This window comes from Oncorhynchus keta, chromosome 27 (assembly GCF_023373465.1).
Source record: "Oncorhynchus keta strain PuntledgeMale-10-30-2019 chromosome 27, Oket_V2, whole genome shotgun sequence".
NCBI lineage: Eukaryota > Metazoa > Chordata > Actinopteri > Salmoniformes > Salmonidae > Oncorhynchus > Oncorhynchus keta.
The window spans coordinates 4,477,714-4,504,215 of NC_068447.1; the positions used below are offsets into that span (position 1 = coordinate 4,477,714).

The 26,502-nt window shown below is 44.3% G+C and overlaps 1 protein-coding gene across 2 annotated transcripts in view; it reads left to right on the forward strand.

Annotated features, from left to right (window-relative positions):
- Positions 1 to 745: 745 nt before the first annotated feature.
- Positions 746 to 26,502, forward strand: part of LOC118382142 (uncharacterized) — an 80,117-nt gene continuing 54,360 nt past the window's right edge. Inside the window, exons 1-3 of one of the 2 annotated variants that reach the window (XM_052481299.1) lie at positions 746 to 1,345; positions 3,275 to 3,442; positions 16,119 to 16,674. In XM_052481299.1, coding sequence (XP_052337259.1) covers positions 16,184 to 16,674 — 491 coding nt within the window. In that variant the 5' untranslated portion in view covers positions 746 to 1,345; positions 3,275 to 3,442; positions 16,119 to 16,183. The remainder of the gene's footprint in view (positions 1,346 to 3,274; positions 3,443 to 16,118; positions 16,675 to 26,502) is intronic. The other variant, XM_052481300.1, reaches the window with a different exon arrangement.

The following is a 26,502-nucleotide window of genomic DNA, read 5'->3' on the forward strand; positions in this document are numbered from 1 at the left end:
GTGAGTAGAGAGAGGAGAGAGAGGAGAGAGAGGAGAGCTTTACTACATAGAGTGAGTAGAGACAGGAGAGAGAGAGGAGAGAGAGGAGAGCTTTACTACATTAGAGAGAGGAGAGAGAGGAGAGCTTTACTACATAGAGTGAGTAGAGACAGGAGAGAGAGGAGAGAGAGGAGAGCTTTACTACATAGAGTGAGTAGAGACAGGAGAGAGAGCGAGGAGAGCTTTACTACATTTGAGAGAGGAGAGAGAGGAGAGAGAGGAGAGCTTTACTACATAGAGTGAGTAGAGACAGGAGAGAGAGAGAGGAGAGAGAGGAGAGCTTTACTACATAGAGTGAGTAGAGACAGGAGAGAGAGAGAGGAGAGCTTTACTACATTAGAGAGAGAAGAGAGAGGAGAGCTTTACTACATAGAGTGAGTAGAGACAGGAGAGAGAGAGAGGAGAGCTTTACTACATTAGAGAGAGGAGAGAGGAGAGAGAGGAGAGCTTTACTACATAGAGTGAGTAGAGACAGGAGAGAGAGAGAGGAGAGAGAGGAGAGCTTTACTACATAGAGAGAGGAGAGAGAGGAGAGAGAGAGAGAGAGAGAGAGAGAGGAGAGAGAGAGAGGAGAGCTTTACTACATAGAGAGAGGAGAGAGAGGAGAGCTTTACTACATAGAGTGAGTAGAGACAGGAGAGAGAGAGGAGAGAGAGGAGAGCTTTACTACATTAGAGAGAGGAGAGAGAGGAGAGCTTTACTACATAGAGTGAGTAGAGACAGGAGAGAGAGAGAGGAGAGAGAGGAGAGCTTTACTACATAGAGAGAGGAGAGACAGGAGAGAGAGAGAGGAGAGCTTTACTACATTAGAGAGAGGAGAGAGAGAGAGTAGAGAGAGGAGAGCTTTACTACATAGAGAGAGGAGAGAGAGGAGAGAGAGGAGAGTTTTACTACATAGAGAGAGGAGAGAGAGGAGAGAGAGAGGAGAGCTTTACTACATAGAGAGAGGAGAGAGAGGAGAGCTTTACTACATAGAGAGAGGAGAGAGAGGAGAGTTTTACTACATAGAGAGGAGAGAGAGGAGAGAGAGAGGAGAGCTTTACTACATAGAGAGAGGAGAGAGAGGAGAGCTTTACTACATAGAGAGAGGAGAGAATATAAATTGACTACATAGAGAGAGGAGAGAATATAACTTTACTACATAGAGTGGTTGGAGAGTGTAGAGCTTATGATGATTAGGTTGGTGGTGATAATGAATGATGATGGTGGAGGGGGTGATCTCTTCCTCCCCTCAGTCACATCTCTAAGACAACCAGCTGGCTGGACCCCAGAGATCAGAGCAGGGAGATCCTCAGCGAGACAGACAGTGAGTCTACCTACCTTATCCTCCTCTGTCTCCCCGTACTCCCCATCCTCTCCCTCCTAACCCCTCTCTCTCCCCTATATCTCCCTCCTTCTCATCCCCTACCTTATCCTCCTCTGACTCCCCTGTCAGCTCTCAAATTCATCTCTTGACATTATTAGAAATATAATTTACTCTCTCTCTCTCTCTCTCTCCCCCCCCCCTATATCTCCCTTTCCTACCCGTACTCCCCATCCTCTCCCTCCTAACCCCTCTCTCTCCCCCTATATCTCCCTCCTCCCTACCCCCTCTCTCTCCCCCTATATCTCCCTCCTACCCCCTCTCTCCCCTATATCTCCCTCCTACCCCCTCTCTCTCCCCCTATATCTCCCTCCTACCCCCTCTCTCTCCCCCTATATCTCCCTCCTACCCCTCTCTCTCCCCCTATATCTCCCTCCTACCCCCTCTCTCTCCCCCTATATCTCCCTCCTACCCCTCTCTCCCCCCCTATATCTCCCTCCTACCCCTCTCTCTCCCCCTATATCTCCCTCCTACCCCCTCTCTCTCCCCCCATATCTCCCTCCTACCCCCTCTCTCTCCCCTATATCTCCCTCCTACCCCTCTCTCCCCCTATATCTCCCTTTCCTACCCGTACTCCCCATCCTCTCCCTCCTAACCCCTCTCTCTCCCCTATATCTCCCTCCTACCCCCTCTCTCTCCCCCTATACCTCCCTCCTTCTCATCCCCTCCCATACTGTCTCTCATCTCACTTAGTCTCTTTCATGTTTTGTCGTGTGTTGTCTAACACTGAGACAGCATTCAGTTCTACTGAAATGGAGTCGTGAATTAGAGATATATTTCCATATTGTCGTCTGCTCGTGGTAAAAATATGTCTATTAGTCATGAGACTACATATTTTCATCATTGAACTGCAGAGGGCGCCAGAGAATCAGTTGTTAAACCTGTTCAGAGACAGCCGCCGTGCGGTAGCTCTGTCTTGTCTGTTATGTGAATACACATAGACAGTCTATCATAGATATATGTGAATACACATGGACAGTCTATCATAGATATATGTGAATACACATAGACAGTCTATCATAGATATATGTGAATACACATGGACAGTCTATCATAGATATATGTGAATACACATAGACAGTCTATCATAGATATATGTGAATACACATAGACAGTCTATCATAGATATATGTGAATACACATAGACAGTCTATCATAGATATATGTGAATACACATAGACAGTCTATCATAGATATATGTGAATACACATAGACAGTCTATCATAGATATATGTGAATACATCATAGATGGAATACAGTCTATCATAGATATCATAGATATATGTGAATACACATGGACAGTCTATCATAGATATATGTGAATACACATAGACAGTCTATCATAGATATATGTAAATACACATGGACAGTCTATCATAGATATATGTGAATACACATAGACAGTCTATCATAGATATATGTGAATACACATAAACAGTCTATCATAGATATATGTGAATACACATAAACAGTCTATCATAGATATATGTGAATACACATAGACAGTCTATCATAGATATATGTGAATACACATGGACAGTCTATCATAGATATATGTGAATACACATGGACAGTCTATCATAGATATATGTGAATACACATAGACAGTCTATCATAGATATATGTGAATACACATAGACAGTCTATCATAGATATATGTGAATACACATGGACAGTCTATCATAGATATATGTGAATACACATAGACAGTCTATCATAGATATATGTGAATACACATGGACAGTCTATCATAGATATATGTGAATACACATAGACAGACTAGCCCTGGGTAAATAAAAGACAATAAATACTAGGCATAGATAGGATCCTTACAACAGGAAACTAATGGTCTGTGTCCCTGTCCCCTGCCAGTACCTGCTTTCACGGACCAGCCAGCAGAGCTGAAGGGTTACTCCATCCACACCCGTCTGTCTAAAGGGCTGCAGGGGTTCGGCTTCAACATAGTGGGAGGAAGCAGGCAGAGAGAGTTTCTCCAGGTCTACAGCATTACACCAGGAGGACCACCCGCTCTCAACACAGGTAGCATTAACACAGGTAGCATTAACACAGGTAGCATTAACACAGGTAGCATTAACACAGGTAGCATTAACACAGGTATCATTAACACAGGTGGGTTAACACAGGTAGCATTAACACAGGTAGCATTAACACAGGTGGGATTAACACAGGTAGCATTAACACAGGTAGCATTAACACAGGTAGGATTAACACAGGTAGGATTAACACAGGTAGCATTAACACAGGTAGCATTAACACAGGTAGGATTAACACAGGTAGCAATAACACAGGTAGGATTAACACAGGTAGCATTAACACAGGTAGGATTAACACAGGTAGCATTAACACAGGTAGCATTAACACAGGTAGGATTAACACAGGTAATATTAACACAGGTAGCATTAACACAGGTAGGATTAACACAGGTAGAATTAACACAGGTAGCATTAACACAGGTAGTATTAACACAGGTAGATTAACACAGGTACATTCATCACAGGAAGGATTAACACAGGTAGGATTAACACAGGTAGGATTAACACAGGTAGGATTAACACAGGTAGGATTAACACAGGTAGGACTAACACAGGTAGGTTTAACACAGGTAGGATAGGCACAGGTACATTTTACACAGGTAGGATTTGTACAGGTAGGATTAACACATGTAGGTTTAACACAGGTAGGATTTACACAGGTAGGACTAACACAGGTATGTTTAACACGGGCAGGATTAACGCAGGTAGGTTTAACACAGGTAGTACTAAGACAGGTACACTCAATACATGTATGACTAACACATGTAGGATTAACACAGGTAGGATTAACACATGCAGGATTAACACAGGTAGGATAGACCCAGGTAGGATAGACACATGTAGGATAGACACAGGTAGGATAGACACATGTAGGATTAACACATGTAGGACTAACACATGTAGGATTAACACAGGTATGATTAACACAGGTAGGATTAACACAGGTAGGATAGACACATGTAGGATAGACACATGAAGGATAGACACAGGTAGGATAAACACATGTAGGACAAACACAGGTAGGACAAACACAGGTAGGACAGACACAGGTAGGATAGACACAGGTAGTATTAACACAGGTAGGATTAACACAGGTAGGATTAACACTGGTATGTTTAACACAGGTACACTCACCACAGGAAGTATAACCTCAAGCTAGTCATACATAACAGTGGTTATTGAGTTGTTGTTATTTCTGGAGGCCTGTACTGGTGAGACTGAGAGACTGAGCAAGAGAGTTGAAAAGATTTGAAGGGAGTTGAAGGTTTGAAGGGAGTTGAAGTTTTGAAGGGGGTTGAAGATTTTAAGGGGGTTCAAGATTTTATGAGAGTTGTAGATTTGAAGAGAGTGGAACATTTGAAGAGAGTTGAAGATTTGACGAGAGTTGAAAATTTGAAGAGAGTTGAAGATTTGAAGAGAGTTGAAGATTTTATGAGAGTTGTAGATTTGAAGAGAGTTGAACATTTGAAGAGAGTTGAATATTTGAAGAGAGTTGAACATTTGAAGAGAGTTGAAGCTTTGAAGAGGGTTGAAGATTTGAAGAGAGTTGAAAATGTGAAGGGGGTTGAAATTTTGAAGGGAGTTGAAGATTTGAAGATTGAAAATTTGAAGAGAGTTGAAGTTTTGAAGGGGGTTGAAGTATTGAAGAGAGTTGAAGGTTTGAAGATTGAAGATTTGAAGGGGGTTGAAGTTTTGAAGGGGGTTGAAAATTTGAAGAGAGTTGAAGATTTGAAGGGGGTTGAAAATTTGAAGAGAGTTGAAGATTTGTAGGGGGTTGAAAATTTGAAGGGGGTTGAAGATTTGAAGGGAGTTGAAGTTTTGAAGAGAGTTGAAATGTGAAGTGGGTTGAATAATTGAAGGGAGTTGAATTTTGAAGAGAGTTGAAGATTTGAAGAGTTGAAAATTTGAAGAGAGTTGAAGATTTGAAGGGGGTTGAAAATTTGAAGGGGGTTGAAAATTTGAAGAGAGTTGAAAATTTGAAGGGAGTTGAAAATTTGAAGAGAGTTGAAAATTTGAAGAGAGTTGAAGATTTGAAGAGTTGAAGTTTTGAAGAGAGTTGAAAATGTAAAGAGTTGAAAAATTGAAGGGGGTTGAAGATTTGAAGAGAGTTGAAGATTTGAAGGGAGTTGAAGGTTTGATGGGAGTTGAACATTCGAAGGGAGTTGAAGGTTTGAAGGGAGTTGAAGATTTGAAGGGGGTTGAAGATTTGAAGGGGGTTGAAGATTTGAAGGGGTTGAAGCTTTGAAGGGGGTTGAAGATTTGAAGGGGTTGAAGATTTGAAGGGAGTTGAAGATTTGAAGGGAGTTGAAGATTTGAAGGGAGTTGAAGATTTGAAGAGAGTTGAAGATTTTATGAGAGTTGTAGATTTGAAGAGAGTTGAAAATTTGAAGAGAGTTGAAGTTTTGAAGAGAGTTGAAGATTTCAAGGGGGTTGAAGATTTCAAGGGGGTTGAAGATTTTGAAGAGAGTTGAACATTTTAAGAGAGTTGAAGATTTGAAGAGAGTTGAAAATGTGAAGGGGGTTGAAATTTTGAAGGGAGTTGAAAATTTGAAGAGAGTTGAAGTTTTGAAGAGAGTTGAACATTTGAAGAGAGTTGAAAATTTGAAGAGAGTTGAAGATTTTATGAGAGTTGTAGGTTTGAAGAGAGTTGAAAATTTGAAGAGAGTTGAAGTTTTGAAGAGAGTTGAAGATTTCAAGGGGGTTGAAGATTTCAAGGGGTTGAAGATTTTGAAGAGGGTTGAACATTTTAAGAGAGTTGAAGGTTTGAAGGGGGTTGAAAATTTGAAGGGGGTTGAAGCTTTGAAGAGAGTTGAAATGTGAAGTGGGTTGAATAATTGAAGGGAGTTGAATTTTGAAGAGAGTTGAAAATTTAAAGAGTTGAAAATTTGAAGAGAGTTGAAGATTTGAAGGGGGTTGAAGATTGGAAGAGAGTTGAAGCTTCAAAGGGAGTTGAACATTTGAAGGGAGTTGAAGCTTCAAAGGGAGTTGAACATTTGAAGGGAGTTGAAGTTTTGAAGGGAGTTGAAGGTTTGAAGGGAGTTGAACATTTGAAGGGAGTTGAAGATTTGAAGAGAGTTGAAGCTTTGAAGAGAGTTGACGTTTTGAAGAGACCTGAACATGGAAGGGAGGATAAAAGATAAAACTGTTTCTAGTCTCTCTTCTATTTCTGTCCTTTCATTGCCCTTTTCTCTTTCTCGATCTCTATCTCTCTCCTTTCATTGCTTTCTCCTCTCTCACCCACTCTCTCCCTCCCTCTCTCTCTCTCTCTCTGCATCCCAAATTATAGTAGTGTGTGGGTGATTGTGAAGTTTTCTCTTGAACATAATCTCCAGAAGGGTATAAATACACAGAGCAGAAATAGAAACTCAACAATTTCACTGAGTTCCAGTTCGTCTAAGGAAATCTGTCAATTAAAATCAATTCATTGGGCCCTAACCTCTGTATTTTCACATGACTGGGCAGAGGGGATTGTATGTTTGAATTGCAGCTCATGAAACGTGGGACAAACACTTTACATGTGTTCATATAGTTTTTCAGTATTCCATTTTTCCCCCCCCTGATTCATTAAGAAATCTACATTTAGATACCTGTATGTGTTTTTGGTTGTTGAGTCAATTAGACCATGGCAATTTCAAGCTTTTCTTTTAAAAATAAAATGTTGTTTCAGAATATTTAGGTAAATTCGCTGGCTAATCCTAATCCTGCCTTGTAGTGGTATACCCTTCCCATCTACATCTAATCCTAATCCTGCTTTGTAGTGGTATACCCTTCCCATCTACATCTAATCCTAATCCTGCTTTGTAGTGGTATACCCTTCCCATCTACATCTAATCCTAATCCTGCTTTGTAGTGGTATAGTATACCCTTCCCATCCACATCTAATCCTAATCCTGCTTTGTAGTGGTATACCCTTCCCATCCACATCTAATCCTAATCCTGCTTTGTAGTGGTATACCCTTCCCATCTACATCTAATCCTAATCCTGCTTTGTAGTGGTATAGTATACCCTTCCCATCCACATCTAATCCTAATCCTGCTTTGTAGTGGTATACCCTTCCCATCTACATCTAATCCTAATCCTGCGTTGTAGTGGTATAGTATACCCTTCCCATCCACATCTAATCCTAATCCTGCTTTGTAGTGGTATACCCTTCCCATCCACATCTAATCCTAATCCTGCTTTGTAGTGGTATACCCTTCCCATCCACATCTAATCCTAATCCTGCTTTGTAGTGGTATACCCTTCCCATCTACATCTAATCCTAATCCTGCTTTGTAGTGGTATACCCTTCCCATCTACATCTAATCCTAATCCTGCGTTGTAGTGGTATAGTATACCCTTCCCATCCACATCTAATCCTAATCCTGCCTTGTAGTGGTATACCCTTCCCATCTACATCTAATCCTAATCCTGCTTTGTAGTGGTATACCCTTCCCATCTACATCTAATCCTAATCCTGCTTTGTAGTGGTATACCCTTCCCATCTACATCTAATCCTAATCCTGCTTTGTAGTGGTATAGTATACCCTTCCCATCCACATCTAATCCTAATCCTGCTTTGTAGTGGTATACCCTTCCCATCCACATCTAATCCTAATCCTGCTTTGTAGTGGTATACCCTTCCCATCTACATCTAATCCTAATCCTGCTTTGTAGTGGTATAGTATACCCTTCCCATCCACATCTAATCCTAATCCTGCTTTGTAGTGGTATACCCTTCCCATCTACATCTAATCCTAATCCTGCGTTGTAGTGGTATAGTATACCCTTCCCATCCACATCTAATCCTAATCCTGCTTTGTAGTGGTATACCCTTCCCATCCACATCTAATCCTAATCCTGCTTTGTAGTGGTATACCCTTCCCATCCACATCTAATCCTAATCCTGCTTTGTAGTGGTATACCCTTCCCATCTACATCTAATCCTAATCCTGCTTTGTAGTGGTATACCCTTCCCATCCACATCTAATCCTAATCCTGCTTTGTAGTGGTATACCCTTCCCATCTACATCTAATCCTAATCCTGCTTTGTAGTGGTATACCCTTCCCATCCACATCTAATCCTAATCCTGCTTTGTAGTGGTATACCCTTCCCATCTACACCTAATCCTAATCCTGCTTTGTAGTGGTATACCCTCCCCATCTACACCTAATCCTAATCCTGCTTTGTAGTGGTATACCCTTCCCATCTACAGCTAATCCTGCTCTGCGGGCCCACACACACACACACACACGCACACACACACGCACACGCACGCACACACACGCACACACACACGCACACACACACACACACACACACACACACACACACACACACACACACACACACACACACACACACACACACACACACACACACACACACACACATGCTATCACCTCTCATACAAGTGGTGCAATAAGCCCCTACTGGCAGCTACAGTCATCCTATATTCACTCAATGATACTGAAGGTACACTACATACTGAAATTATCTATTGTAGTGGATGATATACCACATTATCTATTGTAGTGGATGATATACCACATTATCTATTGTAGTGGATGATATAACACATTATCTATTGTAGTGGATGCTATACCACATTATCTATTGTAGTGGATGCTATAACACATTATCTATTGTAGTGGATGATATAACACATTATCTATTGTAGTGGATGCTATACCACATTATCTATTGTAGTGTATGATATAACATATACCACATTATCTATTGTAGTGTATGATTTACCACATTATCTATTGTGGTGGATGCTATAACACATTATCCATTATCCATTGTAGTGGATGATATACCACATTATCTATTGTAGTGGATGATATACCACATTATCTATTGTAGTGGATGCTATAACACATTATCTATTGTGGTGTATGATATACCACATTATCCATTGTAGTGGATGCTATAACACATTATCTATTGTGGTGGATGATATACCACATTATCTATTGTAGTGGATGCTATAACACATTATCTATTGTGGTGTATGATATACCACATTATCCATTGTAGTGGATGATATACCACATTATCTATTGTAGTGGATGCTATAACACATTATCTAATGTAGTGGATGCTATAACACATTATCTATTGTAGTGGATGCTATAACACATTATCTATTGTGGTGTATGATATACCACATTATCTATTGTAGTGTATGATATACCACATTATCTATTGTAGTGGATGCTATAACACATTATCTATTGTAGTGGATGCTATAACACATTATCTATTGTGGTGTATGATATACCACATTATCTATTGTAGTGTATGATATACCACATTATCTATTGTAGTGGATGCTATAACACATTATCTATTGTAGTGGATGCTATAACACATTATCTATTGTGGTGTATGATATACCACATTATCTATTGTAGTGTATGATATACCACATTATCTATTGTAGTGGATGCTATAACACATTATCTATTGTAGTGGATGATATAACACATTATCTATTGTAGTGGATGCTATAACACATTATCTATTGTGGTGTATGATATACCACATTATCTATTGTAGTGTATGATATAACACATTATCTATTGTAGTGGATGCTATAACACATTATCTATTGTAGTGGATGATATAACACATTATCTATTGTGGTGGATGCTATAACACATTATCTATTGTAGTGTATGATATACCACATTATCTATTGTAGTGGATGCTATAACACATTATCTATTGTAGTGTATGATATACCACATTATCTATTGTAGTGGATGATATAACACATTATCTATTGTAGTGTATGATATAACACATTATCTATTGTAGTGGATGATATACCACATTATATATTGTAGTGGATGATATACCACATTATCTATTGTAGTGTATGATATAACATATACCACATGATCTATTGTAGTGTATGATATACCACATGATCTATTGTAGTGTATGATATACCACATTATCTATTGTAGTGTATGATATACCACATTATCTATTGTAGTGTATGATATACCACATTATCTATTGTAGTGTATGATATACCACATGATCTATTGTAGTGTATGATATACCACATTATCTATTGTAGTGTATGATATAACATATACCACATTATCTATTGTAGTGTATGATTTACCACATTATCTATTGTGGTGGATGCTATAACACATTATCCATTATCCATTGTAGTGGATGATATACCACATTATCTATTGTAGTGGATGATATACAACATTATCTATTGTAGTGGATGCTATAACACATTATCTATTGTGGTGTATGATATACCACATTATCCATTGTAGTGGATGCTATAACACATTATCTATTGTGGTGGATGATATACCACATTATCTATTGTAGTGGATGCTATAACACATTATCTATTGTGGTGTATGATATACCACATTATCTATTGTAGTGTATGATATAACACATTATCTATTGTAGTGGATGCTATAACACATTATCTATTGTAGTGGATGATATAACACATTATCTATTGTGGTGGATGCTATAACACATTATCTATTGTAGTGTATGATATACCACATTATCTATTGTAGTGGATGCTATAACACATTATCTATTGTAGTGTATGATATACCACATTATCTATTGTAGTGGATGATATAACACATTATCTATTGTAGTGTATGATATAACACATTATCTATTGTAGTGGATGATATACCACATTATCTATTGTAGTGGATGATATACCACATTATCTATTGTAGTGTATGATATAACATATACCACATGATCTATTGTAGTGTATGATATACCACATTATCTATTGTAGTGTATGATATACCACATTATCTATTGTAGTGTATGATATACCACATTATCTATTGTAGTGTATGATATACCACATGATCTATTGTAGTGTATGATATACCACATTATCTATTGTAGTGTATGATATAACATATACCACATTATCTATTGTAGTGTATGATTTACCACATTATCTATTGTGGTGGATGCTATAACACATTATCCATTATCAATTGTAGTGGATGATATACCACATTATCTATTGTAGTGGATGATATACCACATTATCTATTGTAGTGGATGCTATAACACATTATCTATTGTGGTGTATGATATACCACATTATCCATTGTAGTGGATGCTATAACACATTATCTATTGTGGTGGATGATATACCACATTATCTATTGTAGTGGATGCTATAACACATTATCTATTGTGGTGTATGATATACCACATTATCCATTGTAGTGGATGATATACCACATTATCTATTGTAGTGGATGCTATAACACATTATCTAATGTAGTGGATGCTATAACACATTATCTATTGTAGTGGATGCTATAACACATTATCTATTGTGGTGTATGATATACCACATTATCTATTGTAGTGTATGATATACCACATTATCTATTGTAGTGGATGCTATAACACATTATCCATTGTAGTGGATGATATACCACATTATCTATTGTAGTGGATGCTATAACACATTATCTATTGTAGTGGATGCTATAACACATTATCTATTGTGGTGTATGATATACCACATTATCTATTGTAGTGTATGATATACCACATTATCTATTGTAGTGGATGCTATAACACATTATCTATTGTAGTGGATGCTATAACACATTATCTATTGTGGTGTATGATATACCACATTATCTATTGTAGTGTATGATATACCACATTATCTATTGTAGTGGATGCTATAACACATTATCTATTGTAGTGGATGATATAACACATTATCTATTGTAGTGGATGCTATAACACATTATCTATTGTGGTGTATGATATACCACATTATCTATTGTAGTGTATGATATAACACATTATCTATTGTAGTGGATGCTATAACACATTATCTATTGTAGTGGATGATATAACACATTATCTATTGTGGTGGATGCTATAACACATTATCTATTGTAGTGTATGATATACCACATTATCTATTGTAGTGGATGCTATAACACATTATCTATTGTAGTGTATGATATACCACATTATCTATTGTAGTGTATGATATACCACATTATCTATTGTAGTGTATGATATAACACATTATCTATTGTAGTGGATGATATACCACATTATCTATTGTAGTGGATGATATACCACATTATCTATTGTAGTGTATGATATAACATATACCACATGATCTATTGTAGTGTATGATATACCACATTATCTATTGTAGTGTATGATATACCACATTATCTATTGTAGTGTATGATATACCACATTATCTATTGTAGTGTATGATATACCACATGATCTATTGTAGTGTATGATATACCACATTATCTATTGTAGTGTATGATATACCACATTGTCTATTGTAGTGGATGATATACCACATTATCTATTGTAGTGTATGATATACCACATTATCTATTGTAGTGTATGATATAACATATACCACATTATCTATTGTAGTGTATGATATACCACATTATCTATTGTAGTGGATGATATAACACATTATCTATTGTAGTGGATGCTATAACACATTATCTATTGTAGTGGATGATATAACACATTATCTATTGTAGTGGATGATATAACACATTATCTATTGTAGTGGATGCTATAACACATTATCTATTGTAGTGGATGATATACCACATTATCTATTGTAGTGGATGATATACCACATTATCTATTGTAGTGGATGCTATAACACATTATCTATTGTGGTGTATGATATACCACATTATCTAGTATCTATTGTAGTGGATGCTATAACACATTATCTATTGTAGTGGATGCTATAACACATTATCTATTGTGGTGTATGATATACCACATTATCTATTGTAGTGTATGATATACCACATTATCTATTGTAGTGGATGCTATACCACATTATCTATTGTGGTGTATGATATACCACATTATCTATTGTAGTGTATGATATACCACATTATCTATTGTAGTGGATGCTATAACACATTATCTATTGTAGTGGATGATATAACACATTATCTATTGTAGTGGATGCTATAACACATTATCTATTGTGGTGTATGATATACCACATTATCTATTGTAGTGTATGATATAACACATTATCTATTGTAGTGGATGCTATAACACATTATCTATTGTAGTGGATGATATAACACATTATCTATTGTGGTGGATGCTATAACACATTATCTATTGTAGTGTATGATATACCACATTATCTATTGTAGTGGATGCTATAACACATTATCTATTGTAGTGTATGATATACCACATTATCTATTGTAGTGGATGATATAACACATTATCTATTGTAGTGTATGATATAACACATTATCTATTGTAGTGGATGATATACCACATTATATATTGTAGTGGATGATATACCACATTATCTATTGTAGTGTATGATATAACATATACCACATGATCTATTGTAGTGTATGATATACCACATGATCTATTGTAGTGTATGATATACCACATTATCTATTGTAGTGTATGATATACCACATTATCTATTGTAGTGTATGATATACCACATTATCTATTGTAGTGTATGATATACCACATGATCTATTGTAGTGTATGATATACCACATTATCTATTGTAGTGTATGATATAACATATACCACATTATCTATTGTAGTGTATGATTTACCACATTATCTATTGTGGTGGATGCTATAACACATTATCCATTATCCATTGTAGTGGATGATATACCACATTATCTATTGTAGTGGATGATATACAACATTATCTATTGTAGTGGATGCTATAACACATTATCTATTGTGGTGTATGATATACCACATTATCCATTGTAGTGGATGCTATAACACATTATCTATTGTGGTGGATGATATACCACATTATCTATTGTAGTGGATGCTATAACACATTATCTATTGTGGTGTATGATATACCACATTATCTATTGTAGTGTATGATATAACACATTATCTATTGTAGTGGATGCTATAACACATTATCTATTGTAGTGGATGATATAACACATTATCTATTGTGGTGGATGCTATAACACATTATCTATTGTAGTGTATGATATACCACATTATCTATTGTAGTGGATGCTATAACACATTATCTATTGTAGTGTATGATATACCACATTATCTATTGTAGTGGATGATATAACACATTATCTATTGTAGTGTATGATATAACACATTATCTATTGTAGTGGATGATATACCACATTATCTATTGTAGTGGATGATATACCACATTATCTATTGTAGTGTATGATATAACATATACCACATGATCTATTGTAGTGTATGATATACCACATTATCTATTGTAGTGTATGATATACCACATTATCTATTGTAGTGTATGATATACCACATTATCTATTGTAGTGTATGATATACCACATGATCTATTGTAGTGTATGATATACCACATTATCTATTGTAGTGTATGATATAACATATACCACATTATCTATTGTAGTGTATGATTTACCACATTATCTATTGTGGTGGATGCTATAACACATTATCCATTATCAATTGTAGTGGATGATATACCACATTATCTATTGTAGTGGATGATATACCACATTATCTATTGTAGTGGATGCTATAACACATTATCTATTGTGTGTATGATATACCACATTATCCATTGTAGTGGATGCTATAACACATTATCTATTGTGGTGGATGATATACCACATTATCTATTGTAGTGGATGCTATAACACATTATCTATTGTGGTGTATGATATACCACATTATCCATTGTAGTGGATGATATACCACATTATCTATTGTAGTGGATGCTATAACACATTATCTAATGTAGTGGATGCTATAACACATTATCTATTGTAGTGGATGCTATAACACATTATCTATTGTGGTGTATGATATACCACATTATCTATTGTAGTGTATGATATACCACATTATCTATTGTAGTGGATGCTATAACACATTATCCATTGTAGTGGATGATATACCACATTATCTATTGTAGTGGATGCTATAACACATTATCTATTGTAGTGGATGCTATAACACATTATCTATTGTGGTGTATGATATACCACATTATCTATTGTAGTGTATGATATACCACATTATCTATTGTAGTGGATGCTATACCACATTATCTATTGTAGTGTATGATATACCACATTATCTATTGTAGTGTATGATATAACACATTATCTATTGTAGTGGATGCTATACCACATTATCTATTGTAGTGGATGATATACCACATGATCTATTGTAGTGGATGCTATAACACATTATCTATTGTAGTGGATGATATACCACATTATCTATTGTAGTGGATGATATACCACATTATCTATTGTGGTGGATGCTATACCACATTATCTATTGTAGTGTATGCTATAACACATTATCTATTGTAGTGGATGATATACCACATTATCTGTTGTAGTGGATGATATACCACATTATCTATTGTAGTGGATGATATAACACATTATCTATTGTAGTGGATGATATAACACATTATCTATTGTAGTGGATGATATAACACATTATCTATTGTAGTGGATGATATACCACATTATCTATTGTAGTGGATGATATAATGCATTATCTATTGTGGTGGATGATATAACACATGATCTATAACAGTGTAACCTGTTTCTCTCTCTGTCTCTCTCTGTTCTCCAGCTGATATCCTGGTCTACATCAATGACAGCTGTGTCCTGGGTCTGTCTCATAAAGAGGTGGTAGAGATGTTGAAGTCTGTCCCCATGGGTCACAGTGTGGACGTTGTGTTACGGAGAGGCTATCCCATGCTCTACAACCCAGACGGCTGTCCCAAACAACCCCTGACCTCCTCCCCCTCCTCCTCTCCTCGGGAAGCCCTCAGCGCTGCAGCCACTCCTCCCTCCACAGCCACTGCCCAGTCCCTTTCCTGTCCCAGCCCTGCTGAGCACCCCCACGCCCACCCCCCCGGCCTGGCTAACCTCAATCGGACCCTGTCTCATCACAACGGCAACTATCTCGGAGTGGCGGGAAACTCGGGGTCAGGGCTGGACGCTAACGGAAACGCGGCACCACCCTCCTACCCGCTGTCTAACGGTGTCCCGGGCTCTTCTGCCAGCTCAGCCTGTTCCCCCTCCTCCTCTCACAGTAGGGGCATCCCCCCTCCTCCCCCTCCTGAATCAACCTCCGCGTCCACCAGCCAGAGTGACTCAGAGTCCTTGGGCGGATGGACACAAAGGTAACTAACCCTAAATAACGAAGTGACCAACTAACTACATTTACATTTACATTTAAGTCATTTAGCAGACGCTCTTATCCAGAGCAAATTGGTGCATTCACCTTATGACATCCAGTGGAACAGCCACTTTACAATAGTGCATCTAAATCTTTTAAGGGGGTGAGAAGGATTACTTTATCCTATCCTAGGTATTCCTTAAAGAGGTGGGGTTTCTAGGTTTCTAACTAACCAATTGCCAAGATGGACTGAGTTCACAGCTGATGATCTTGGCCATGTTCTGTTATAATCTCCACCCGGCACAGCCAGAAGAGGACTGGCCACCCCACATAGCCTGGTTCCTCTCTACCCGGCACAGCCAGAAGAGGACTGGCCACCCCACATAGCCTGGTTCCTCTCTACCCGGCACAGCCAGAAGAGGACTGGCCACCCCACATAGCCTGGTTCCTCTCTAGGTTTCTAATCTCCACCCCTCATCGCCTGGTTCCTCTCTAGGTTTCTAATCTCCACCCCACATAGCCTGGTTCCTCTCTACCCGGCACAGCCAGAAGAGGACTGGCCACCCCTCATCGCCTGGTTCCTCTCTAGGTTCCTCTCTAGGTTTCTAATCTCCACCCGGCACAGCCAGAAGAGGACTGGGCACCCCTCATCGCCTGGTTCCTCTCTAGGTTTCTAATCTCCACCCGGCACAGCCAGAAGAGGACTGGACACCCCTCATCGCCTGGTTCCTCTCCAGGTTCCTCTCTAGGTTTCTAATCTCCACCTGGCACAGCCAGAAGAGGACTGGACACCCCTCATTGCCTGGTTCCTCTCTAGGTTTATAATCTCCACCTGGCACAGCCAGAAGAGGACTGGACACCCCTCATCGCCTGGTTCCTCTCTAGGTTCCTCTCTAGGTTTCTAATCTCCACCTGGCACAGCCAGAAGAGGACTGGCCACCCCTCATCGCCTGGTTCCTCTCTAGGTTTCTAATCTCCACCTGGCACAGCCAGAAGAGGACTGGCCACCCCTCATCGCCTGGTTCCTCTCTAGGTTTCTAATCTCCACCCGGCACAGCTAGAAGAGGACTGGACACCCCTCATCTCATGGTTCCTCTCTAGGTGTCTAATCTCCACCCGGCACAGCCAGAAGAGGACTGGACACCCCTCATCGCCTGGTTCCTCTCTAGGTTTCTAATCTCCACCCGGCACAGCCAGAAGAGGACTGGCCACCCCTCATCGCCTGGTTCCTCTCTAGGTTTCTAATCTCCACCTGGCACAGCCAGAAGAGGACTGGCCACCCCTCATCGCCTGGTTCCTCTCTAGGTTTATAATCTCCACCCGGCACAGCCAGAAGAGGACTGGCCACCCCTCATCGCCTGGTTCCTCTCTAGGTTTCTAATCTCCACCTGGCACAGCCAGAAGAGGACTGGCCACCCCTCATCGCATGGTTCCTCTCTAGGTTTCTAATCTCCACCCGGCACAGCCAGAAGAGGACTGGACACCCCTCATCGCCTGGTTCCTCTCTAGGTTCCTCTCTAGGTTTCTAATCTCCACCTGGCACAGCCAGAAGAGGACTGGACACCCCTCATTGCCTGGTTCCTCTCTAGGTTTATAATCTCCACCTGGCACAGCCAGAAGAGGACTGGACACCCCTCATCGCCTGGTTCCTCTCTAGGTTCCTCTCTAGGTTTCTAATCTCCACCTGGCACAGCCAGAAGAGGACTGGCCACCCCTCATCGCCTGGTTCCTCTCTAGGTTTCTAATCTCCACCTGGCACAGCCAGAAGAGGACTGGCCACCCCTCATCGCCTGGTTCCTCTCTAGGTTTCTAATCTCCACCCGGCACAGCCAGAAGAGGACTGGACACCCCTCATCTCATGGTTCCTCTCTAGGTGTCTAATCTCCACCCGGCACAGCCAGAAGAGGACTGGACACCCCTCATCGCCTGGTTCCTCTCTAGGTTTCTAATCTCCACCCGGCACAGCCAGAAGAGGACTGGACACCCCTCATCGCCTGGTTCCTCTCCAGGTTCCTCTCTAGGTTTCTAATCTCCACCTGGCACAGCCAGAAGAGGACTGGACACCCCTCATTGCCTGGTTCCTCTCTAGGTTTATAATCTCCACCTGGCACAGCCAGAAGAGGACTGGACACCCCTCATCGCCTGGTTCCTCTCTAGGTTCTCTCTAGGTTTCTAATCTCCACCTGGCACAGCCAGAAGAGGACTGGCCACCCCTCATCGCCTGGTTCCTCTCTAGGTTTCTAATCTCCACCTGGCACAGCCAGAAGAGGACTGGCCACCCCTCATCGCCTGGTTCCTCTCTAGGTTTCTAATCTCCACCCGGCACAGCTAGAAGAGGACTGGACACCCCTCATCTCATGGTTCCTCTCTAGGTGTCTAATCTCCACCCGGCACAGCCAGAAGAGGACTGGACACCCCTCATCGCCTGGTTCCTCTCTAGGTTTCTAATCTCCACCCGGCACAGCCAGAAGAGGACTGGCCACCCTCATCGCCTGGTTCCTCTCTAGGTTTCTAATCTCCACCTGGCACAGCCAGAAGAGGACTGGCCACCCCTCATCGCCTGGTTCCTCTCTAGGTTTATAATCTCCACCCGGCACAGCCAGAAGAGGACTGGCCACCCCTCATCGCCTGGTTCCTCTCTAGGTTTCTAATCTCCACCTGGCACAGCCAGAAGAGGACTGGCCACCCCTCATCGCATGGTTCCTCTCTAGGTTTCTAATCTCCACCCGGCACAGCCAGAAGAGGACTGGACACCCCTCATCGCCTGGTTCCTCTCTAGGTTCCTCTCTAGGTTTCTAATCTCCACCTGGCACAGCCAGAAGAGGACTGGACACCCCTCATTGCCTGGTTCCTCTCTAGGTTTATAATCTCCACCTGGCACAGCCAGAAGAGGACTGGACACCCCTCATCGCCTGGTTCCTCTCTAGGTTCCTCTCTAGGTTTCTAATCTCCACCTGGCACAGCCAGAAGAGGACTGGCCACCCCTCATCGCCTGGTTCCTCTCTAGGTTTCTAATCTCCACCTGGCACAGCCAGAAGAGGACTGGCCACCCCTCATCGCCTGGTTCCTCTCTAGGTTTCTAATCTCCACCCGGCACAGCCAGAAGAGGACTGGACACCCCTCATCTCATGGTTCCTCTCTAGGTGTCTAATCTCCACCCGGCACAGCCAGAAGAGGACTGGACACCCCTCATCGCCTGGTTCCTCTCTAGGTTTCTAATCTCCACCCGGCACAGCCAGAAGAGGACTGGCCACCCCTCATCGCCTGGTTCCTCTCTAGGTTTCTAATCTCCACCTGGCACAGCCAGAAGAGGACTGGCCACCCCTCATCGCCTGGTTCCTCTCTAGGTTTATAATCTCCACCCGGCACAGCCAGAAGAGGACTGGCCACCCCTCATCGCCTGGTTCCTCTCTAGGTTTCTAATCTCCACCTGGCACAGCCAGAAGAGGACTGGCCACCCCTCATCGCATGGTTCCTCTCTAGGTTTCTAATCTCCACCTGGCACAGCCAGAAGAGGACTGGCCACCCCTCATCGCCTGGTTCCTCTCTAGGTTTATAATCTCCACCTGGCACAGCCAGGAGAGGACAGGCCACCCCTCATCGCCTGGTTCCTCTCTAGGTTTCTAATCTCCACCCGGCACAGCCAGAAGAGGACTGGCCCACCCCTCAGAGCCTGGTTCCTCTCTAGGTTTCTAATCTCCACCCGGCACAGCCAGAAGAGGACTGGACACCCCTCATCGCCTGGTTCCTCTCTAGGTTCCTCTCTAGGTTTCTAATCTCCACCTGGCACAGCCAGAAGAGGACTGGACACCCCTCATTGCCTGGTTCCTCTCTAGGTTTATAATCTCCACCTGGCACAGCCAGAAGAGGACTGGCCACCCCTCATCGCCTGGTTCCTCTCTAGGTTTCTAATCTCCACCCGGCACAGCCAGAAGAGGACTGGCCACCCCTCATCGCCTGGTTCCTCTCTAGGTTTCTAATCTCCACCTGGCACAGCCAGAAGAGGACTGGCCACCCCTCATCGCATGGTTCCTCTCTAGGTTTCTAATCTCCACCCGGCACAGCCAGAAGAGGACTGGCCACCCGTCATCGCCTGGTTCCTCTCTAGGTTTCTAATCTCCACCCGGCACAGCCAGAAGAGGACTGGCCACCCCTCATCTCATGGTTCCTCTCTAGGTTTCTAATCTCCACCCGGCACAGCCAGAAGAGGACTGGCCACCCCTCATAGCCTGGTTCCTCTCTAGGTTTCTAATCTCCACCTGGCACAGCCAGAAGAGGACTGGCCACCCCTCATCGCCTGGTTCCTCTCTAGGTTTCTAATCTCCACCTGGCACAGCCAGAAGAGGACTGGCCACCCCTCATCGCCTGGTTCCTCTCTAGGTTTCTAATCTCCACCCGGCACAGCCAGAAGAGGACTGGACACCCCTCATCTCATGGTTCCTCTCTAGGTGTCTAATCTCCACCCGGCACAGCCAGAAGAGGACTGGACACCCCTCATCGCCTGGTTCCTCTCTAGGTTTCTAATCTCCACCCGGCACAGCCAGAAGAGGACTGGCCACCCCTCATCGCCTGGTTCCTCTCTAGGTTTCTAATCTCCACCTGGCACAGCCAGAAGAGGACTGGCCACCCCTCATCGCCTGGTTCCTCTCTAGGTTTATAATCTCCACCCGGCACAGCCAGAAGAGGACTGGCCACCCCTCATCGCATGGTTCCTCTCTAGGTTTCTAATCTCCACCTGGCACAGCCAGAAGAGGACTGGCCACCCCTCATCGCCTGGTTCCTCTCTAGGTTTATAATCTCCACCTGGCACAGCCAGGAGAGGACAGGCCACCCCTCATCGCCTGGTTCCTCTCTAGGTTTCTAATCTCCACCCGGCACAGCCAGAAGAGGACTGGCCCACCCCTCAGAGCCTGGTTCCTCTCTAGGTTTCTAATCTCCACCCGGCACAGCCAGAAGAGGACTGGACACCCCTCATCGCCTGGTTCCTCTCTAGGTTCCTCTCTAGGTTTCTAATCTCCACCTGGCACAGCCAGAAGAGGACTGGACACCCCTCATTGCCTGGTTCCTCTCTAGGTTTATAATCTCCACCTGGCACAGCCAGAAGAGGACTGGCCACCCCTCATCACCTGGTTTCTCTCTAGGGTTCTAATCTCCACCCGGCACAGCCAGAAGAGGACAGGCCACCCCTCATCGCCTGGTTCCTCTCTAGGTTTCTAATCTCCACCCGGCACAGCCAGAAGAGGACTGGCCACCCCTCATCGCCTGGTTCCTCTCTAGGTTTCTAATCTCCACCTGGCACAGCCAGAAGAGGACTGGCCACCCCTCATCGCATGGTTCCTCTCTAGGTTTCTAATCTCCACCCGGCACAGCCAGAAGAGGACTGGCCACCCCTCATCACCTGGTTTCTCTCTAGGGTTCTAATCTCCACCCGGCACAGCCAGAAGAGGACAGGCCACCCCTCATCGCCTGGTTCCTCTCTAGGTTTCTAATCTCCACCCGGCACAGCCAGAAGAGGACTGGCCACCCCTCATCGCCTGGTTCCTCTCTAGGTTTCTAATCTCCACCTGGCACAGCCAGAAGAGGACTGGCCACCCGTCATCGCCTGGTTCCTCTCTAGGTTTCTAATCTCCACCTGGCACAGCCAGAAGAGGACTGGCCCACCCCTCATAGCCTGGTTCCTCTCTAGGTTTCTAATCTCCACCTGGCCCAGCCAGAAGAGGACTGGCCACCCCTCATCGCCTGGTTCCTCTCTAGGTTTATAATCTCCACCCGGCACAGCCAGAAGAGGACTGGACACCCCTCATCGCCTGGTTCCTCTCTAGGTTTCTAATCTCCACCCGGCACAGCCAGAAGAGGACTGGCCACCCGTCATCGCCTGGTTCCTCTCTAGGTTTCTAATCTCCACCCGGCACAGCCAGAAGAGGACTGGCCACCCCTCATCTCATGGTTCCTCTCTAGGTTTCTAATCTCCACCCGGCACAGCCAGAAGAGGACTGGCCACCCCTCATAGCCTGGTTCCTCTCTAGGTTTCTAATCTCCACCTGGCACAGCCAGAAGAGGACTGGCCCACCCCTCATAGCCTGGTTCCTCTCTAGGTTTCTAATCTCCACCTGGCACATCCAGAAGAGGACTGGACACCCCTCATAGCCTGGTTCCTCTCTAGGTTTCTAATCTCCACCCGGCACAGCCAGAAGAGGACTGGCCACCCCTCATAGCCTGGTTCCTCTCTAGGTTTCTAATCTCCACCTGGCCCAGCCAGAAGAGGACTGGCCACCCCTCATCGCCTGGTTCCTCTCTAGGTTTATAATCTCCACCCGGTACAGCCAGAAGAGGACTGGCCACCCCTCATCGCCTGGTTCCTCTCTAGGTTTATAATCTCCACCCGGCACAGCCAGAAGAGGACTGGCCCACCCCTCATAGCCTGGTTCCTCTCTAAGTTTATAATCTCAACCCGGCACAGCCAGAAGAGGACTGGCCACCCCTCATCGCCTGGTTCCTCTCTAGGTTTCTAATCTCTACCTGGCACAGCCAGGAGAGGACTGGCCACCCCTCATCGCATGGTTCCTCTCTAGGTTTCTAATCTCCACCCGGCACAGCCAGAAGAGGACTGGACACCCCTCATCGCCTGGTTCCTATCTAGGTTTCTAATCTCCACCCGGCACAGCCAGAAGAGGACTGGACACCCCTCATCGCCTGGTTCCTCTCTAGGTTCCTCTCTAGGTTTCTAATCTCCACCTGGCACAGCCAGAAGAGGACTGGCCACCCCTCATGGCCTGGTTCCTCTCTAGGTTTCTAATCTCCACCCGGCACAGCCAGAAGAGGACTGGACACCCCTCATCGCCTGGTTCCTCTCTAGGTTCCTCTCTAGGTTTCTAATCTCCACCTGGCACAGCCAGAAGAGGACTGGCCACCCCTCATGGCCTGGTTCCTCTCTAGGTTTCTAATCTCCACCCGGCACAGCCAGAAGAGGACTGGACACCCCTCATCTCATGGTTCCTCTCTCGGTTTCTAATCTCCACCCGGCACAGCCAGAAGAGGACTGGACACCCCTCATCGCCTGGTTCCTCTCTAGGTTTCTAATCTCCACCCGGCACAGCCAGAAGAGGACTGGCCACTACTCATCGCCTGGTTCCTCTCTAGGTTTCTAATCTCCACCTGGCACAGCCAGAAGAGGACTGGCAACCCCTCATCACCTGGTTTCTCTCTAGGTTTCTAATCTCCACCCGGCACAGCCAGAAGAGGACTGGACACCCCTCATCGCATGGTTCCTCTCTAGGTTTCTAATCTCCACCCGGCACAGCCAGAAGAGGACTGGCCACCCCTCATCGCCTGGTTCCTCTCTAGGTTTCTAATCTCCACCTGGCACAGCCAGAAGAGGACTGGCCACCCCTCATCGCATGGTTCCTCTCTAGGTTTCTAATCTCCACCCGGCACAGCCAGAAGAGGACTGGCCCACCCCTCATAGCCTGGTTCCTCTCTAGGTTTCTAATCTCCACCTGGCACAGCCAGAAGAGGACTGGCCCACCCCTCATAGCCTTGTTCCTCTCTAGGTTTCTAATCTCCACCTGGCACATCCAGAAGAGGACTGGACACCCCTCATAGCCTGGTTCCTCTCTAGGTTTCTAATCTCCACCCGGCACAGCCAGAAGAGGACTGGCCACCCCTCATAGCCTGGTTCCTCTCTAGGTTTCTAATCTCCACCTGGCACAGCCAGAAGAGGACTGGCCCACCCCTCATAGCCTGGTTCCTCTCTAGGTTTCTAATCTCCACCTGGCACAGCCAGAAGAGGACTGGCCACCCCTCATAGCCTGGTTCCTCTCTAGGTTTCTAATCTCCACCCGGCACAGCCAGAAGAGGACTGGCCACCCCTCATCGCCTGGTTCCTCTCTAGGTTTCTAATCTCCACCTGGCCACCCCTCATCATCTGGTTCCTCTCTAGGTTTCTAATCTCAACCCGGCACAGCCAGAAGAGGACTGGCCACCCCTCATCGCCTGGTTCCTCTCTAGGTTTCTAATCTCCACCCGACACAGCCAGAAGAGGACTGGCCACCCCTCATCATCTGGTTCCTCTCTAGGTTTCTAATCTCAACCCGGCACAGCCAGAAGAGGACTGGCCAACCCTCATCGCCTGGTTCCTCTCTAGGTTTCTAATCTCCACCCGGCACAGCCAGAAGAGGACTGGCCACCCCTCATAGCCTGGTTCCTCTCTAGGTTTCTAATCTCCACCTGGCACAGCCAGAAGAGGACTGGCCACCCCTCATCGCCTGGTTCCTCTCTAGGTTTATAATCTCCACCCGGCACAGCCAGAAGAGGACTGGCCCACCCCTCATAGCCTGGTTCCTCTCTAAGTTTATAATCTCAACCCGGCATAGCCAGAAGAGGACTGGCCACCCCTCAGAGCCTGGTTCCTCTCTAGGTTTCTAATCTCCACCCGACAGCCAGAAGAGGACTGGCCACCTCTCATCGCCTGGTTCCTCTCTAGGTTTCTAATCTCCACCCGGCACAGCCAGAAGAGGACTGGCCACCCCTCAGAGCCTGGTTCCTCTCTAGGTTTCTAATCTCCACCTGGCACAGCCAGAAGAGGACTGGCCACCCCTCAGAGCCTGGTTCCTCTCTAGGTTTCTAATCTCCACCTGGCACAGCCAGAAGAGGACTGGCCACCCCTCAGAGCCTGGTTCCTCTCTAGGTTTCTAATCTCCACCTGGCACAGCCAGAAGAGGACTGGCCACCCCTCATCGCCTGGTTCCTCTCTAGGTTTATAATCTCCACCCGGCACAGCCAGAAGAGGACTGGCCCACCCCTCATAGCCTGGTTCCTCTCTAAGTTTATAATCTCAACCCGGCACAGCCAGAAGAGGACTGGCCACCCCTCATAGCCTGATTCCTCTCTAGGTTTCTAATCTCCACCTGGCACAGCCAGAAGAGGACTGGCCACCCCTCATCGCATGGTTCCTCTCTAGGTTTCTAATCTCCACCTGGCACAGCCAGAAGAGGACTGGCCACCCCTCATCGCCTGGTTCCTCTCTAGGTTTCTAATCTCCACCTGGCACAGCCAGAAGAGGACTGGACACCCCTCATCGCCTGGTTCCTCTCTAGGTTTCTAATCTCCACCCGGCACAGCCAGAAGAGGACTGGACACCCCTCATCGCCTGGTTCCTCTCTAGGTTCCTCTCTAGGTTTATAATCTCCACCTGGCACAGCCAGAAGAGGACTGGCCACCCCTCATGGCCTGGTTCCTCTCTAGGTTTCAAATCTCCACCCGGCACAGCCAGAAGAGGACTGGACACCCCTCATCGCCTGGTTCCTCTCTAGGTTTCTAATCTCCACCTGGCACAGCCAGAAGAGGACTGGCCACCCCTCATGGCCTGGTTCCTCTCTAAGGTCTCAACCCGGCATCCAGAAGAGGACTGGCCACCCCTCAGGCCTGGTTCCTCTCTAGGTTTCTAATCTCCACCCGGCACAGCCAGAAGAGGACTGGCCACCTCTCATCGCCTGGTTCCTCTCTAGGTTTCTAATCTCCACCCGGCACAGCCAGAAGAGGACTGGCCACCCCTCAGAGCCTGGTTCCTCTCTAGGTTTCTAATCTCCACCCGGCACAGCCAGAAGAGGACTGGCCACCTCTCATCGCCTGGTTCCTCTCTAGGTTTCTAATCTCCACCCGGCACAGCCAGAAGAGGACTGGCCACCCCTCAGAGCCTGGTTCCTCTCTAGGTTTCTAATCTCCACCTGGCACAGCCAGAAGAGGACTGGCCACCCCTCATCGCCTGGTTCCTCTCTAGGTTTATAATCTCCACCCGGCACAGCCAGAAGAGGACTGGCCCACCCCTCATAGC